General features: G+C 55.5%; 1 protein-coding gene across 1 annotated transcript; it reads right to left on the minus strand.

Annotated features, from left to right (window-relative positions):
• Positions 1–343: 343 nt before the first annotated feature.
• LOC146421468 (uncharacterized) lies at positions 344–14,543 on the minus strand. Its single transcript, XM_085047393.1, has 7 exons — positions 14,443–14,543; positions 11,074–11,107; positions 6,806–7,047; positions 5,992–6,051; positions 4,059–4,104; positions 2,857–2,906; positions 344–667 (listed from the first exon to the last, which is right to left on the minus strand). Exons 3-7 carry the CDS (start codon positions 6,994–6,996, stop codon positions 568–570), a joined length of 447 nt encoding a protein of 148 aa, XP_084903519.1. The 5' UTR covers positions 6,997–7,047; positions 11,074–11,107; positions 14,443–14,543; the 3' UTR covers positions 344–567.
• Positions 14,544–14,815: the final 272 nt, after the last annotated feature.

Genomic DNA, 14,815 nt, shown 5'->3' on the forward strand with positions numbered 1-14,815 from the left:
ATTTCCCCCAAATTTTGGGGTTTCTCCCCTCATTCCCCCAAAATTTTGGGTTTTCCCCTTTTTCCCCCTAATTTTTGGGATTTCCCCTATTCTCCCCACTCCCCATTTTTGGGATTTTCCCCAAATTTTGGGATTTTCCCTTTCATTTCCCCCAAATTTTGGGGTTTCCTCCTTTTTTCCCCCAATTTTTGGGATTTCCCCAATTCTCCCTCCTCCCCCTTTTTGGGATTTCTCCCCAAATTTCCCTCCCTCCTTCATTCCCCCCAGTTTTGGCTCTTTTCCCCCAAAAAACCCCAAATTTTGGGATTTCCCTCCCAAACCCCAAAATCCAAAACCCCAAAACTCCATTTCTTCTCCTCTTTATTCCCAAATTTTGGGGTTTCTCCCCTTTTTCCCCCAAATTTCAGTGTCTCCCCCACTCCCCTGGGATTTCTGGGTGGATTTTGGGGTTTTTTGGGTGGATTTTGGGGTATTTTTGGGGGTTTTTTGGGGGTTTTTTGGGGTTTTTTGGGGGTTTTTGGGGTTTTTTTGGGGGTTTTTTGGGGTTTTTTTGGGTTTTTTGGGGTCTCAAGGAGGCACAGAGTCGCCGACCCAGCGCAGGTAGGGAAGATTTCCCTGAGCCACAGGCAAAGCCACCACCTCGGGGACCTCGTAGGGATGGTGAGACCTGCGGGGAGAAATGGGGTCAGGGAGGTCTGAAATCCTAAAAAATCCCAAAAACCTGAAAAATCCTCAAAATCCCACAAAAAAACCCCAAAAAAACCCCCGAGAAAACACCCAAAAACCCCCAGGAAATCCCAAATTTCCCCTCGTAGGGATGGTGAGATTTGAGGAAAAAATGGGGTCAGGGGAGCCTGAAATCCTAAAAAATCCCAAAAACCCGAAAAATCCCAAAGATCCTGAAAATCCCATTTAAAAACCCATTAAAAACTGCAAAAAACACCCAAAAAAACACCCAAAAACCCCAGAAAACCCCAAATTTCCCCTCATAGGGATGGTGAGGTTTGGGGGGAAAATGGGGTCAGGGGAGTCTGAAATCCTAAAAACCCTAAAAATCCCAAAAATCCTGAAAATCCCCCCCTCAAAAACCACCCAAAAAACCCCAAAAAATCCCAAATAACCGAGAAAATCCCAAATTTCCCCTCGTAGGGATGGTGAGACCCGCGGGGAGAATGGGGTCAGGGGAGCCTGAAATTCTAAAAATCCCCAAAATCCTGAAAAATCCCAAAGATCCTGAAAATCCCATTAAAAAAACCATTAAAACCTGCAAAAAACCACCAAAAAAACACCCAAAAACCCCAGAAAATCCCAAATTTCCCCACGTAGGGATGGTGAGATTTGGGGGGAAAATGGGGTCAGGGGAGCCTGAAATCCTAAAAATCCCAAAAACCCTAAAAATCCCAAAAATCCTGAAAATCCCACCAAAAAAACCTGAAAAAAATCCCCAAAAAACACTGAAAAACCCCCAGGAAATCCCAAATTTTCCTCTTAGGGACTTCGTAGGGATGGTGAGATTTGGGGGAAAATGGGGTCAGGGAAGCCTGAAATCCTAAAAACCCTAAAAATCCCAAAATCCTGAAAATCCCACAAAAAAACCCCAAAAAAAATCCCCAAAAACCACCAAAAAACTCCCAGAAAATCCTAAATTTCCCCTCGTAGGGATGGTGAGACCTGCGGGGAAAAATGGGGTCAGGGGAGCCTGAAATCCTAAAAACCCTAAAAACCCCAAAAATCCTGAAAATCCCCAAAAACCCCACAAAAAATCCCCCAAAAATCACCCAAAAAACCACCAAAAACCCCCAGGAAATCCCAAATTTTCCCTCGTAGGGATGGTGAGATTTGAGGGAAAAATGGGGTCAGGGAGGTCCTGAAATCCTAAAAAATCCCAAAAACCCGAAAAATCCCAAAAATCCTGAAAATCCCACCAAAAAAAACCCGAAAAAAAATCCTCAAAAACCACTGAAAACCCCCAGAAAATCCCAAATTTTCCCTCGTAGGGACGGTGAGATTTGAGGGAAAAATGGGGTCAGAGAGCCTGAAATCCTAAAAACCCTAAAAATCCTAAAAATTCCTGAGAAATCCTAAAAATATTCTGAAAAACGCCAAAAAAATCCCCAGGAAAACCCAAAAAAACCTCAAAAATCCCCCAAAAACTGCCCTGGGAAATCCTGAAATATCCTGAAATCCCAAAAAAACCCCAAAAACTTCCCCAGGAACCCCAAATTCCCTCAGGAGCCCAAATTCTCCCCAAATCCCCAAATTTTCCCAATTTTCCCCAAAATCCCCAAATTTTCCCCCAAAATTCCCCAAAAAATCCCCCAAAATCCCCAAATTTCCCCAAAATTTCTCCCCAAATTCTACCCAAATTCCCCTAAAACCCCAAATTTTCCCCGAATTCCCCCAAAATTCCCAAATTTTCCCCAAATTCCTCCCCAAATTTCCCCAAAAATCCCAAAATTCCCCAAATTTGCCCCAAATCTCCCCAAAATTCCCCAAATTTTCCCCCAAAATTCCCACAAATTCCCCCAAAATTCTCCAAATTTCCCCAAATTTCCCCCGAAATTCCCAAATTTTCCCAAAATCCCTTAAAAATTCCCCAAATTTTCCCAAAGTTCCTCAAAAATTCCCCAAAAATCCCCCAAATTCCCCAAATTTCCCCAAAACTCTCCCAAAATTCTCCCCAAAATTGCCCAAATCTTCCAAATTTCCACCAAAATTCCCCACATTGCCCCCAAAATTCCCCAAAATCCCCCAAATTCACCCCAAATTCACCAAAATTCCCTCAAATTTTCCCACAAAATTCCCCAAAATCCCCAAATTTCCCCCAAAATCCCCAAATTCCCCCAAATCTCGCACCGGATGAACTCAGTCAGTTGTGGAACTCGAGAGCTGCGAGTCTTGATCACCTGTGGGACAGAGGGGACACCTTGGGGACACCTTGGGGACACCTTGGGGACATCGGGGACACCTTGGGGACACCTTGGGGACATCAGGGACACCTTGGGGACACCTTGGGGACATCGGGGACAGCCTGGGGACAGCTTGGGGACAGCCTGGGGACATTGGGGACAGCTTGGGGACACCTTGGGGACACCTTGGGGACACCTTGGGGACATTGGGGACAGCTTGGGGACATCAGGGACACCTTGGGGACAGCTTGGGGACACCTAGGGGACACCTTGGGGACACCTTGGGGACATCAGGGACACCTTGGGGACATTGGGGACAGCTTGGGGACAGCTTGGGGACAGCTTGGGGACAGTGGGGACACCTTGGGGACACCTTGGGGACATCAGGGACACCTTGGGGACATCAGGGACAGCTTGGGGACAGCTTGGGGACACCTTGGGGACATTGGGGACAGCTTGGGGACAGCTTGGGGACAGTGGGGACACCTTGGGGACAGCTTAGGGACACTGGGGACAGTAGGGGGACACCTTGGGGACAGTGGGGATACCTTGGGGGATTTGGGGACAGTGGGGACACATTGGGGACATTTGGGGACACTGGGAACAGCTTGGGGACAGTGGAGACATTGGGGATATTGGGGACATTGGGGGATTTGGGGACATTGGGGACACCTTGGGGACACCCCAGGGACACCAGGGAGACATCTCCAGGGGCAGCCTGGGGACCTTGGGGACACCGTGGGGACACTGTGGGGACACTTTGGGGACGCTGGCAGCACCCTGGGGACATCAGGGACACCACTGGGACACCCTGGGGACACCCTGGGGACATTGAGATGACATCCTAGGGACATTGGGGACATCCCAGAGACACCCTGGGGACACCGCAGGCACCCCAGGGACACCCAGGGGACACCTTGGGGACACTGGGGACACCTTGGGGACCCTGAGGTGACACCCTGGGGACATCGGGGACACCACTGGGACACCCTGGGGACACTCCGGGGACTCCAAGGGCACCTTGAGGACACCAACGACACCCTGGGGACCCTGAGGTGACACTCGGGGACCCTGCGGTGACACTTGGGGACCCTCGGGGGCCCTGCGGTGACACCTGGGGACAGCAGGCGGTGGCAGCTCTGCACTCACCAGCAGCACCTCATTGTCCTCCTCCAGCTTCCCCTGCCACGTGTACCTGGGGACAGCAGTGGGGACAGCATTGGGGACATTGGGGGGACAGTGGGGACAGTGGGGACATTGGGGACATCATTGGGGACATCAGTGGGGACAGCATTGGGGACATTGGGGACACTGGGGACATTGAGGGGACAGCATTGGGGACATCACTGGGGACATTGAGGGGACAGTGGGGACATTGGGGACAGCATTGGGGACATTGGGGACATTGGGGACAGCATTGGGGACATTGAGGGGACATCAGTGGGGACATTGGGGACAGCGGGGGTGGCATCTCTGTGTCCCTCTGGCACCCCAATGTCCCCAAACCCCTCATCCCAAATGTCCCCAATGTCCCCAATGTCCCCTCCTTGTCCCGTCTTTGTCCCCAGTCCCTTCAGGCTCAACGTCCCCAATGTCCCCAAGCCCCCCGTTGTGTCCCCAATGTCCCCAATGTCCCAAATGTCCTCCATCCCCTCAATGTCCCCAATGTCCCCAACACCCCCCATGTCCCTCAGTGTCCCTCCCTTGTCCCCAACGTCCTCAATGTCCCTCCCTTGTCCCCAATGTCCTCCATCCCCTCAATGTCCCCAATGTCCCCAAGCCCCCCGTTGTGTCCCCAATGTCCCCAACACCCCCCATGTCCCTCAGTGTCCCTCCCTTGTCCCCAACGTCCTCAATGTCCCCAACATCCCAAATGTCCTCCATCCCCCAATGTCCCCAATGTCCCTTGTCCCCCCAATGTCCCCAATCCCAAATGTCCCCAATATCCTCCGTCCCTGTCACCCCCATTGTCCCCAATCCCCACAATGTCCCCAATGTCCCCAACCCCCTCGTTGTGTCCCCAATGTCCTCAATGTCCCCAATGTCCACTTGTCCCCCCAATCCCCCCAATCCCCCAATCCCCCAATGTCCCCAAGCCCCTCAGTGTCCCCAATGTCCCAAATGTCCTCAATCCCCCCAATGTCCCCAATGTCCACTTGTCACCCTGCAATGTCCCCAAGTCCCCAATCCCAAATGTCCCCAATGCCCTCAATCCCCTCAATGTCCTCAATGTCCCCAATGTCCCTGCCACCCCCAGTGTCCCCAGTGTGCCCAGTGTCCCCAGTGTCCCCAACATCCCCAACGTCCCCAATGTCCCCTCAGTGTCCCCAATCCCCCCAGTGTGGCCTCAATGTCCCCGATATACTCAATGTCCCCAACCCTGTCAATCCCAATGTCCCCAATGTCCCCAATCCCCCCAATGTCCCCACTGTCCCCAATCTCCCAATCTCCCCAATGTCCCCAATCCCCCAATCCCCCAATGTCCCCCTGTTCCTGTCACCCCCAATGTCCCCAATGTCCCCAATGTCCCTAAACCTGTCAATCTCAATGTCCCCAATCCCTCCAATGTCCCCAATGTCCCCAATCCCCCCTCTGTCCCCGCTGTCCCCAGTGTTCCCAATGTCCCCGCTGTCCCCACTCCCCTCACTGTCCCCAATGTCCCCAATGTCCCCAGTGTCCCTAACCCTGTCAATCCCAATGTCCCCAACATCCCCACTCCCCCCACTGTCCCCAATGTCCCTGTCACCCCCAATGTCCCCAACGTCCCCAACGTCCCCAATGTCCCCAATCCCCTCAGTGTGGCCTCCATGTCCCCTGATATATGCAATGTCCCCAACCCTGTCAATGTCCCCAATGTCCCTAAACCTGTCAATCTCAATGTCCCCAATCCCTCCAATGTCCCCAATGTCCCCAATCCCCCCAATGTCCCCAGTGTCCCCAATGTCCCCAGTGTCCCCGCTGTCCCCGCTGTCCCCACTGTCCCCGCTGTCCCGTTGCTGTCCCCACTGTCCCCGCTGTCCCCATTGCTGTCCCCGTTGCTGTCCCCGTTGCTGTCCCCGTTGCTGTCCCCGCTGTCACTCACACAGATGTCACTCCCGGCACGATGTTCACACAGGCAGCCAATCGCTGCTGCACCAGAGCCCTGCGGGGACAGTGACAGTGTCACCTGTGTCACCTGTGTCACCTGGGTCACCTGGGTCACCCTGGGACAGCCACAGTGTCACCTGGTGTCACCTGGGTCACCTCCTGGTTCACCCCTGGGACAGCCACAGTGTCACCTGGTGTCACATGGGTGCCACCTGGGTCACCTGGGTCACCTGGGTCACCTCCTGGGTCACCTGTGACAGCCCTGGGACAGCCACAGTGTCACCTGGGCCACCTCCTGGGACAGTGACACTGCCACCCCCTGTGTCACCTGTGACAGCCCTGGGGACAGTGCCACCCCCCATCACTCCCTGGGGACAGAGGGACAGTGCCACCTGTGTGTCCCCTTTATGCCCTCCCTGCCACCCTTGGGGACAGTGCCACCCCTGGGGACAATGACACCCCTGGGGACAATGACACCCTTGGGGACAATGACACCTCTGCAACAGTGCCACTCTTGGGGACAATGACACCCCCATCGCTGCCCCCTGTCACCCTTGGGGACAGTGCCACCCTTGGGGACAGTGCCACCCCTGGGGACAGTGTCACTCCCATGTCACCTCCCCCTGCCACCCCTGGGGACAGTGGGACAGAGTCACCCCCATATCCCCTGCCTGCCACCCCTGTCCCCAGTGCCACCACCCCAGTGCCACCCCTGCAGTGTCCCCAGTGCCACCCCAGTGCCATTCCTGTCCCCAGTGCCACCCTGTGCCACCCCTGCAGTGTCCCCAGTGCCACCCCCGCGGTGTCACCTGGCGAGCTGGCTGGCCACGCCCTGGTTGGGACAGGTGACGAAGGCTGCAGACACGGAGCCCGGGATGTAGCCGGTGTCACCCGCGATGTCACCCGCCGTGTCACCCTTGTCCCCTCTGTCCCCCGCAGTGCCGTTGGTGTCACCGCAGCCACCGCCGGCAGTGTCCCCTGCTGTCCCCAAGGCCGCCATGGGCAGCAGCCTCCTGCTCAGCCCGGGCAGCAGCAGCAGCAGCGCCAGCGCCTGTCGCGATAGCAGAGTGCGTGTCACGATAGAGGGCGCTTGTCGCGATAGCACAGTGCATGTCACGATAGAGGGCGCCGTGTCACGATAGAGCACGTGTGTCGCGATAGCACAGTGCTGCGTCATGATAGAGCGCGCGTCACGATAGCACAGTGCTGTGTCACGATAGAGCACACGTGTTGCGATAGCACAGCACTGTGTCACGATAGAGTACGCCTGTCACGATAGCACAGCGCTGTGTCACAATAGAGCGCGCGTCGGGATGTTCCCCACGTGTCACGATAGAGCACATGTGTCACGATAGCACAGCGCTGTGTCACAATAGAGCGCATGTGTCGCGATATACCCCACGTGTCACGACAGAGCACACGCGTTGCGATATACCCCATGCGTCACGATAGAGCACACGCATCGGGACGTTCCCCATGTGTCACAATATAGCCCACGTGTCGCGATAGCAGCGTCACGATGTGCCCGACATGTCACGATATACCCCATGTGTCACGATAGAGCGCGCGTCGGGACATTCCTCATGTGTCGCGATATAGCCCATGTGTCGTGATAGCGGCATGTCACAATGTGCCCGACATGTCACGATATAGCCCACGTGTCACAATATAGCCCATGTGTCGCGATAGCAGAGCACCGTGTCATGACAGAGCGCATGTCGGGATGTTCCCCACATGTCACGATATGCCCGACGTCACGATACAGCATATGTGTCACAATATAGACCACATGTCACGATATAACCCCTGTGTCACAATAGCAGAGCACCGTGTCATGATAGAGCGTGTGTCGGGACGTTCCCCACATGTCACGATATGACCGACGTCATGATATAGCACACGTGTCACAATATAGACCACATGTCATGGTATAGCCCCTGTGTCACAATAGTGGCATGTCACGATAGAGCACACGCGTCGGGATATTGCCCACGTGTCACGATATAGCCCATGTGTCGCGATATAGCCCACGTGTCACGATACAGCCCATGTGTCGCGATATAGCCCATGTGTCACGATATAGCACATGTGTCGCGATATAGCCCATGTGTCGGGATGTTCCCCACGTGTCATGATAGAGCACACGTGTCGGGACATTCCCCGCATGTCGCGATAGAACACATGTCACAACAGCGGCATGTCGCGATATAGCACACGCGTTGTGACGTTCCCCACGTGTCGCGATAGAGCCCATGTGTCGCGATATACCCCACGTGTCACGATATAGCACACGTGTTGGGATGTTCCCCACGTGTCACGATAGAGCACACGTCACGATAGCGGCGTGTCACAATATAGCCCACGTGTCACGATATAGCCCACGTGTCACGATATACCCCACGTGTCACGACAGAGCACACATGTCGGGATGTTCCCCACGTGTCGCGATAGAGCACACGTCACGATAGCAGCGTGTCACGATACAGCACACGTGTCACGATATAGCCCACGTGTCACAATATAGCCCACGTGTCACGATATAGCCCACACCACGATATAGCCCACGTGTCGCGATAGCAGCACGTCACGATAGAGCACACGCATCGTGACATTCCCTACATGTCATGACATAGCCCACATGTCGCGATATACCCCACGTGTCATGATATAGCACACGTGTTGGGATGTTCCCCACGTGTCACGATAGTGTACGTGTGTCGGGACATTCCCCGCATGTCGCGATATAGCCCACATCACGATAGTGGCATGTCACGATATAGCACACGTGTCACAATATAGAGTGCATGTCATGATATAGCCCATGTGTCACGATAGCGGCATGTCACGATATAGCACACGTGTCACAATACAGACCACATGTCGCGATATAGCCCACGTGTCATGATAGAGCATATATGTCACAATATAGCCCCCGTGTCGCGATAGCAGCATGTCACGATATAGCACACGTGTCACGATAGAGACCCCGTATCGCAATCTAGACCACATGTCACGACATAGCCCACGCGTCACGATATAGCACACGCATGGTGACATTCCCTGCGTGTCACGATATAGCTCACGTGTCGCGATAGCAGCATGTCACGATATAGCCCACGTGTCACAATATAGCCCACATGTCACGATACAGGCCACGTCACGATATAGACCACATCTCACGATATAGACCACATGTCGTGATAGCAGCACACGACAGACCCGCCATCTCCCGATACATGTGTCGTGATACATCCCACATGTCGCGATAGCAGTGTCTCATGATACAGCCCACATGTCACGACATATCCCATGTCACAACAGTGGCATGTCGCGATAGACCCGACGTCTCGCGATACACGTGTTGTGATACACCCCACACGTCGCGATATACCCCACGTGTCACGATAGCGGCACGTCGCGATAGACCCAATATCCCGCGATACGTGTATCGTGACATACCCCACATGTCACGATATACCCCACGTGTCGTGACAGCAGCACGTCACGATAGACCCGACACCTCACGATACACGTGTCGTGATATACCCCCCATGTCACGATACACCCCGCATGTCGCGATATACCCCGCATGTCGCGATATACCCGCCATGTCGCGATGGTCACGTCGCCCTGGCGGCGTATCGCGACATACCCGACGTATCGCGGCATCTACATCGCGATATCCACCCTGCGATACACCCCACATGTCAGGATATACCCCACGTGTCGCGACATGCACATCACGATATACCCGCTATGTCGCAAGAGTCAGGATGCCGCGGCGGCATGTCGCGACATACCCAACGTACTGCGGCGTCTGCATCGCGATACACGCCACGTGTCGCGATATACGTGTCGTGACATAGCCGATGTATCGTGATATCCATGTCGCGATACAGCCCACGTGTCACAACAGTCACATCGTAACAGCGGGGTGTCACGACACACCCTGCATGTCGCGATAGCTGTGTCACGACAACCCGACATATCGTGATATCTGTGTCACGATAACCCGCCATATCGCGATAGCTGCGTCGCGATCGCCTGCCCTGTCGCGATACCCACCCCATCGCGACGCCCGCGTTACGACACCAAACATATCGTGACATCAACGTCGCGACACGCACTATGTCACAATACCCACGTCGCGATACCTGCCCTGTCACGACGCACGCGTCTCAACGCTCGCCGTGTCGCGACAGCCACGTGGCGACACCACCCGCCCTATCGCAATAGCGGCCCTGTCGCGATATCGGCCCCGCCACAACTCCCTCCTCGTATCGCAACATTCCCCTCTCCCTGTCGCGATATCCCCATGTCGTGATATCTCCCCATGTCACGATATCTCCCCATATCGCAATGTCCCCCTCCCCATAGTGCGATACCCTTCTGCCATGTCGCGATATCCCCATTCCCATGTCGCGATATCCCCTCCCCATATCACAATATCCCCCCATATCGCAATGTCCCCCTACCGTGATATCCCATCCCATGTCACGATGTGCCCCCATAGCAATGTCCCCATTCCCATATCGCGATATCCCCATCCCATGTCGCGATATCCCCATCCCCATATCGCGATATCCCCATCCCCTATCGCGATATCCCCTCCCCATGTCGCGATATCCCCATCCCCATATCGCGATATCCCCACTCCCATGTCGCGATATCCCCATTCCCCTATCGCCATATCCCCCCATAGCAATATCCCCATCCCATATCACGACATCCCCATCCCCATATCGCAATATCCCCATCCCATATCGCGACATCCCCATCCCATATCGTGATATCCCCATCCCATATCGCGACATCCCCATCCCATATCGCGATATCCCCATCCTCCTATCGCCATATCCCCATCCCATATCGCGATATCCCCATCCCATATCGCAATATCCCCATCCCATATCGCGACATCCCCATCCCATATCGCGATATCCCCATTCCCCTATCGCGATATCCCCATCCCCTATCGCAATATCCCCACCCCCATATCGCAATATCCCCATCCCCTATCGCGACATCCCCATCCCATATCGCGATATTCCCCCCATGTCGCGACAGAGGCACTCACAGCCTAGGCTGTTCGCATCGACTGCCGGCAGCTCCTGGGGGGAGGGGAGAGTCCAAGTGACCCCAAAGTGACCCCAAAGTGACCCCAAAGTGACCCTAAAGTGACTCCAAAGGGACCTCAAAGTGACCCCAAAGGGACCCCAAAGGGACCCCATAGTGACCCCAAAGTGACCTCCAAGTGACCCCAAAGTGACCCCAAAGTGACCCCAAAGTGACCACAAAGGGACCTCAAAGTGACCCCAAAGTGACCCCAAAGTGACCCTAAAGTGACCCCAGAGTGACCCTAAAGGGACCCTAAAGGGACCCCAAAGTGACCCCAAACCCCCCTGATTGACCCCAAAGTGACCCCAAAGGGACCCCAAAGGGACCCCATAGTGACCCCAAAGGGATCCCAAAATGACCCCAAAGTGACCCCAAAGTGACCACAAAGGGACCTCAAAGTGACCCCAAAGTGACCCCAAAGTGACCCTAAAGTGACCCCAAAGTGACCCCAAAGGGACCACAAAGGGACCCCAAAGTGACCCCAAAGTGACCCCAAAGTGACCCCAAAGGGACCCCAAAGTGACCTCAAAATGACCCCAAACCCCCCTGACTGACCCCAAAATGTCCCCAAACCCCAAAATCCCACCCAAAATGCCCCCAAACTCCACCAATGACCCCAAAATGATCCCAAATCCCCTGACTGATCCCAAAATGACCCCAAACTCCCCCACTGACCCCAAAACCACACCCCAAAGGGACGCCAATCCCAAAACCTGACCTCAGCCCCAAATCGCCACCCCAAATGACCCCAAATCCCCCTGATTGACCCCAAAATGGCCCAAAAAGCCTCTGATTGACCCCAAAATTACTGCAAACCCCTGATTGACCCCAAAATGACCCCAAACCCAAAACCTGACCTCGGCCCCGAATTGCCACCCCAAAGTGACCCCAAACCCCCCTGATTGACCCCAAAGCCCCCAACTGACCCCAAAATGACCCCAAACCCCAAAATCCCACCCAAAATGCCCCCAAACTCCACCAATGACCCCAAAATGATCCCAAATCCCCTGATTGATCCCAAAATGACTCCAAACTCCCCCACTGACCCCAAAACCACACCCCAAAGGGACGCCAATCCCAAAACCTGACCTCAGCCCCAAAATCTCAACCTGAAATGACCCCAAATCCCCCTGACTGACCCCAAAATTACCGCAAACCCCAAAGGGACCCCAAAATGACCCCAAACCCCCCTGATTGACTCCAAAATTACCCCAAACCCAAAACCTGACCTCAGCCCCAAAATCCCAACCCGAAATGACCCCAAATCCCCCTGACTGACCCCAAAATGACCCCAAACCCCAAAGTGACCCCAAAATGGCCCCAAACCCCAAAGTGACCCCAAACCCAACCCCAAAATCACCCCCAGCCCCAAAAGTCGCCCCAAAATCCGACCCCAGCCCCAAAATCTGATCCTAAAATTACCCCAAAAACCCCAAACCTGACCCAAAATCACCCCCAGCCCCAAAAACTGACCCCACAATCACCCCCAGCCCCAAAATTCACTCCTGGCCCCAAAATCCGACCCCAAAATCGCCCCCAGCCCCGAATCTACCCCAAAACCTGACCCCAGCCCCAAAATCTGATCCTAAAATTACCCCAAAAACCCCAAACCTGACCCAAAATCACCCCCAGCCCCAAAATCTGACCCCACAATCACCCCCAGCCCCAAAAAGTCACCCTGGCCCTAAAACCGACCCCAAAATTGCCCCCAGCCCCAAAATCTGACCCCAAAACATGACTGCAGTCCAAAAACCTGATCCTAAAATTGCCCCCAGCCCCAAAAGTCACCCCAAACCTGACCCCAGCCCCAAAATGGGATCCTAAAATAGCCCCCAGCCCCAAAAGTCACCCCAAACCTGACCCCAGCCCCAAAATGTGATCCTAAAATCACCCCCAGCCCCAAAACCTGACCTGAAGCTCACCCCCAGCCCCAAATCCCCCCCAAAAAGAGCCTTACTGGGAATATTGGGAGCACTGGGACCCAGAAACCCCATAATTCCCCATAAATCCCCCAAACTCGCCCCTCCCCAAATTCCCTATAATTCTCTCCCCATAATTCGCCCCCTCCCCAAATCCACCCCAAACCCCCAACCCCCCAAAAAGTGCCTTACTGGGAGCACTGGGACACAGAAACCCCAGAATTCCCATAATCCCCCAAACTGCCCCCTCCCACAATTCCCTACAATTCTTCCCCATAATTCGCCCTCCCCACAATTCCCTACAATTCACCACACAGGACTCGCCCCTCCCCAAATTCACCCCAAACCCCATAATTCCCCCAAAACGCCCTTACTGGGAACAAAGGGACCCAAAACCCCAAAAATTCTCCCATAAATCCCCCATAATTCGCCCCCTCCCCACAATTCCCTATAATTCTCTCCCCCATCCCTCGCCCCCTCCCCAAATCCACCCCAAACCCCATCATTCCCCTTATTGGGGAACACTGGGAATACTGGGAACACTGGGAACACTGGGAATACTGGGAACACTGGGAATACTGGGAATACTGGGAATACTGGGAACACTGGGATCCAGAGCCCCCCGAACTCCCCCAAACCTCCCCCCTCGCCCCCTCCCCAAATTCCCCCCATAGTTCTCTCCCCCATAACTCCCCCCGAACAGCGCCTTACTGGGAGCACTGGGAGGAGCACTGGGAGGAGCACTGGGAGGAGCACTGGGAGGAGCACTGGGAGGAGCACTGGGATTACTGGGATTACTGGGATCCAGACCCCCCGGAACTCCCCCAGCCCCTCCCCCCTCGCCCCCTCCCCAAATTCCCCCCATAATTCTCTCCCCCATAACTCCTCCAAACAGCGCCTTACTGGGAGCACTGGGAGGAGCACTGGGAGCACTGGGAGGAGTACTGGGATTACTGAGAGCACTGGGAATACTGGGAATACTGGGATCCAGACCCCCGGAACTCCCCCAGCTCCCTCCACCTCTCGCCCCCTCCCCAAATTCCCCCCATAGTTCTCTCCCCATAATTCCCCCAACAACGCCTTACTGGGAGCACTGGGAGCACTGGGATTACTGGGAATACTGATTACTGGGATCCAGACCCCCGGAACTCCCCAGCCCCCCCCGCCCCCTCCCCAAATTCCCTCCATAATTCTCTCTCCCATAACTCCCCCAAGCAGCGCCTTACTGGGAGCACTGGGAGCACTGGGAGGAGCCCTGGGAGGAGCACTGGGATTACTGGGAGCACTGGGAATACTGGGAACACTGGGATCCAGACCCCCCCGCACTCCCCCAGCCCCTCCCCCCCCGCCCCCTCCCCAAATTCCCTCTCGCCCCCCGGAAGTTCCCCGCTCCGCCCCTCCCCCCTCACCTCTCCCGCGCCGCTCGCGCCGCCGCCGCCCCACGTGACCCGCGCGGCCCCGCCCCCCGCCCGTGACGTCACCGGCGCGGCCGGAAGCGGCCGGGGGTGGAGGAGGGGGGGGAGGGGGAGTCCTCAGCCCCCCGTTTCCCCTCCCCCCCCCCTCTCCTTGCCCTCCCCCTCCCCCCCCCTCCGGCTGGCCCCTCCCCCCAGCGCGGGGCTCCCGAGCCTCGCCCCTCCCCCACCCCGGCCCCTCCCCACACCTCGGCCCCTCCCCCACATTGACCCTCCCCAGCCCGGCCCCTCCCCCAACCCCTCCCCGGCCCCTCCCTCCTTTTCCCGGCCCCCTCCCCCTCCCCCTCCATTTCCCCGTTCCCGCTCTGCC

This window comes from Lichenostomus cassidix, unplaced genomic scaffold (assembly GCF_008360975.1).
Source record: "Lichenostomus cassidix isolate B80296 unplaced genomic scaffold, HeHo_3.0 HiC_scaffold_33, whole genome shotgun sequence".
In the NCBI taxonomy this organism is placed as follows: domain Eukaryota; kingdom Metazoa; phylum Chordata; class Aves; order Passeriformes; family Meliphagidae; genus Lichenostomus; species Lichenostomus cassidix.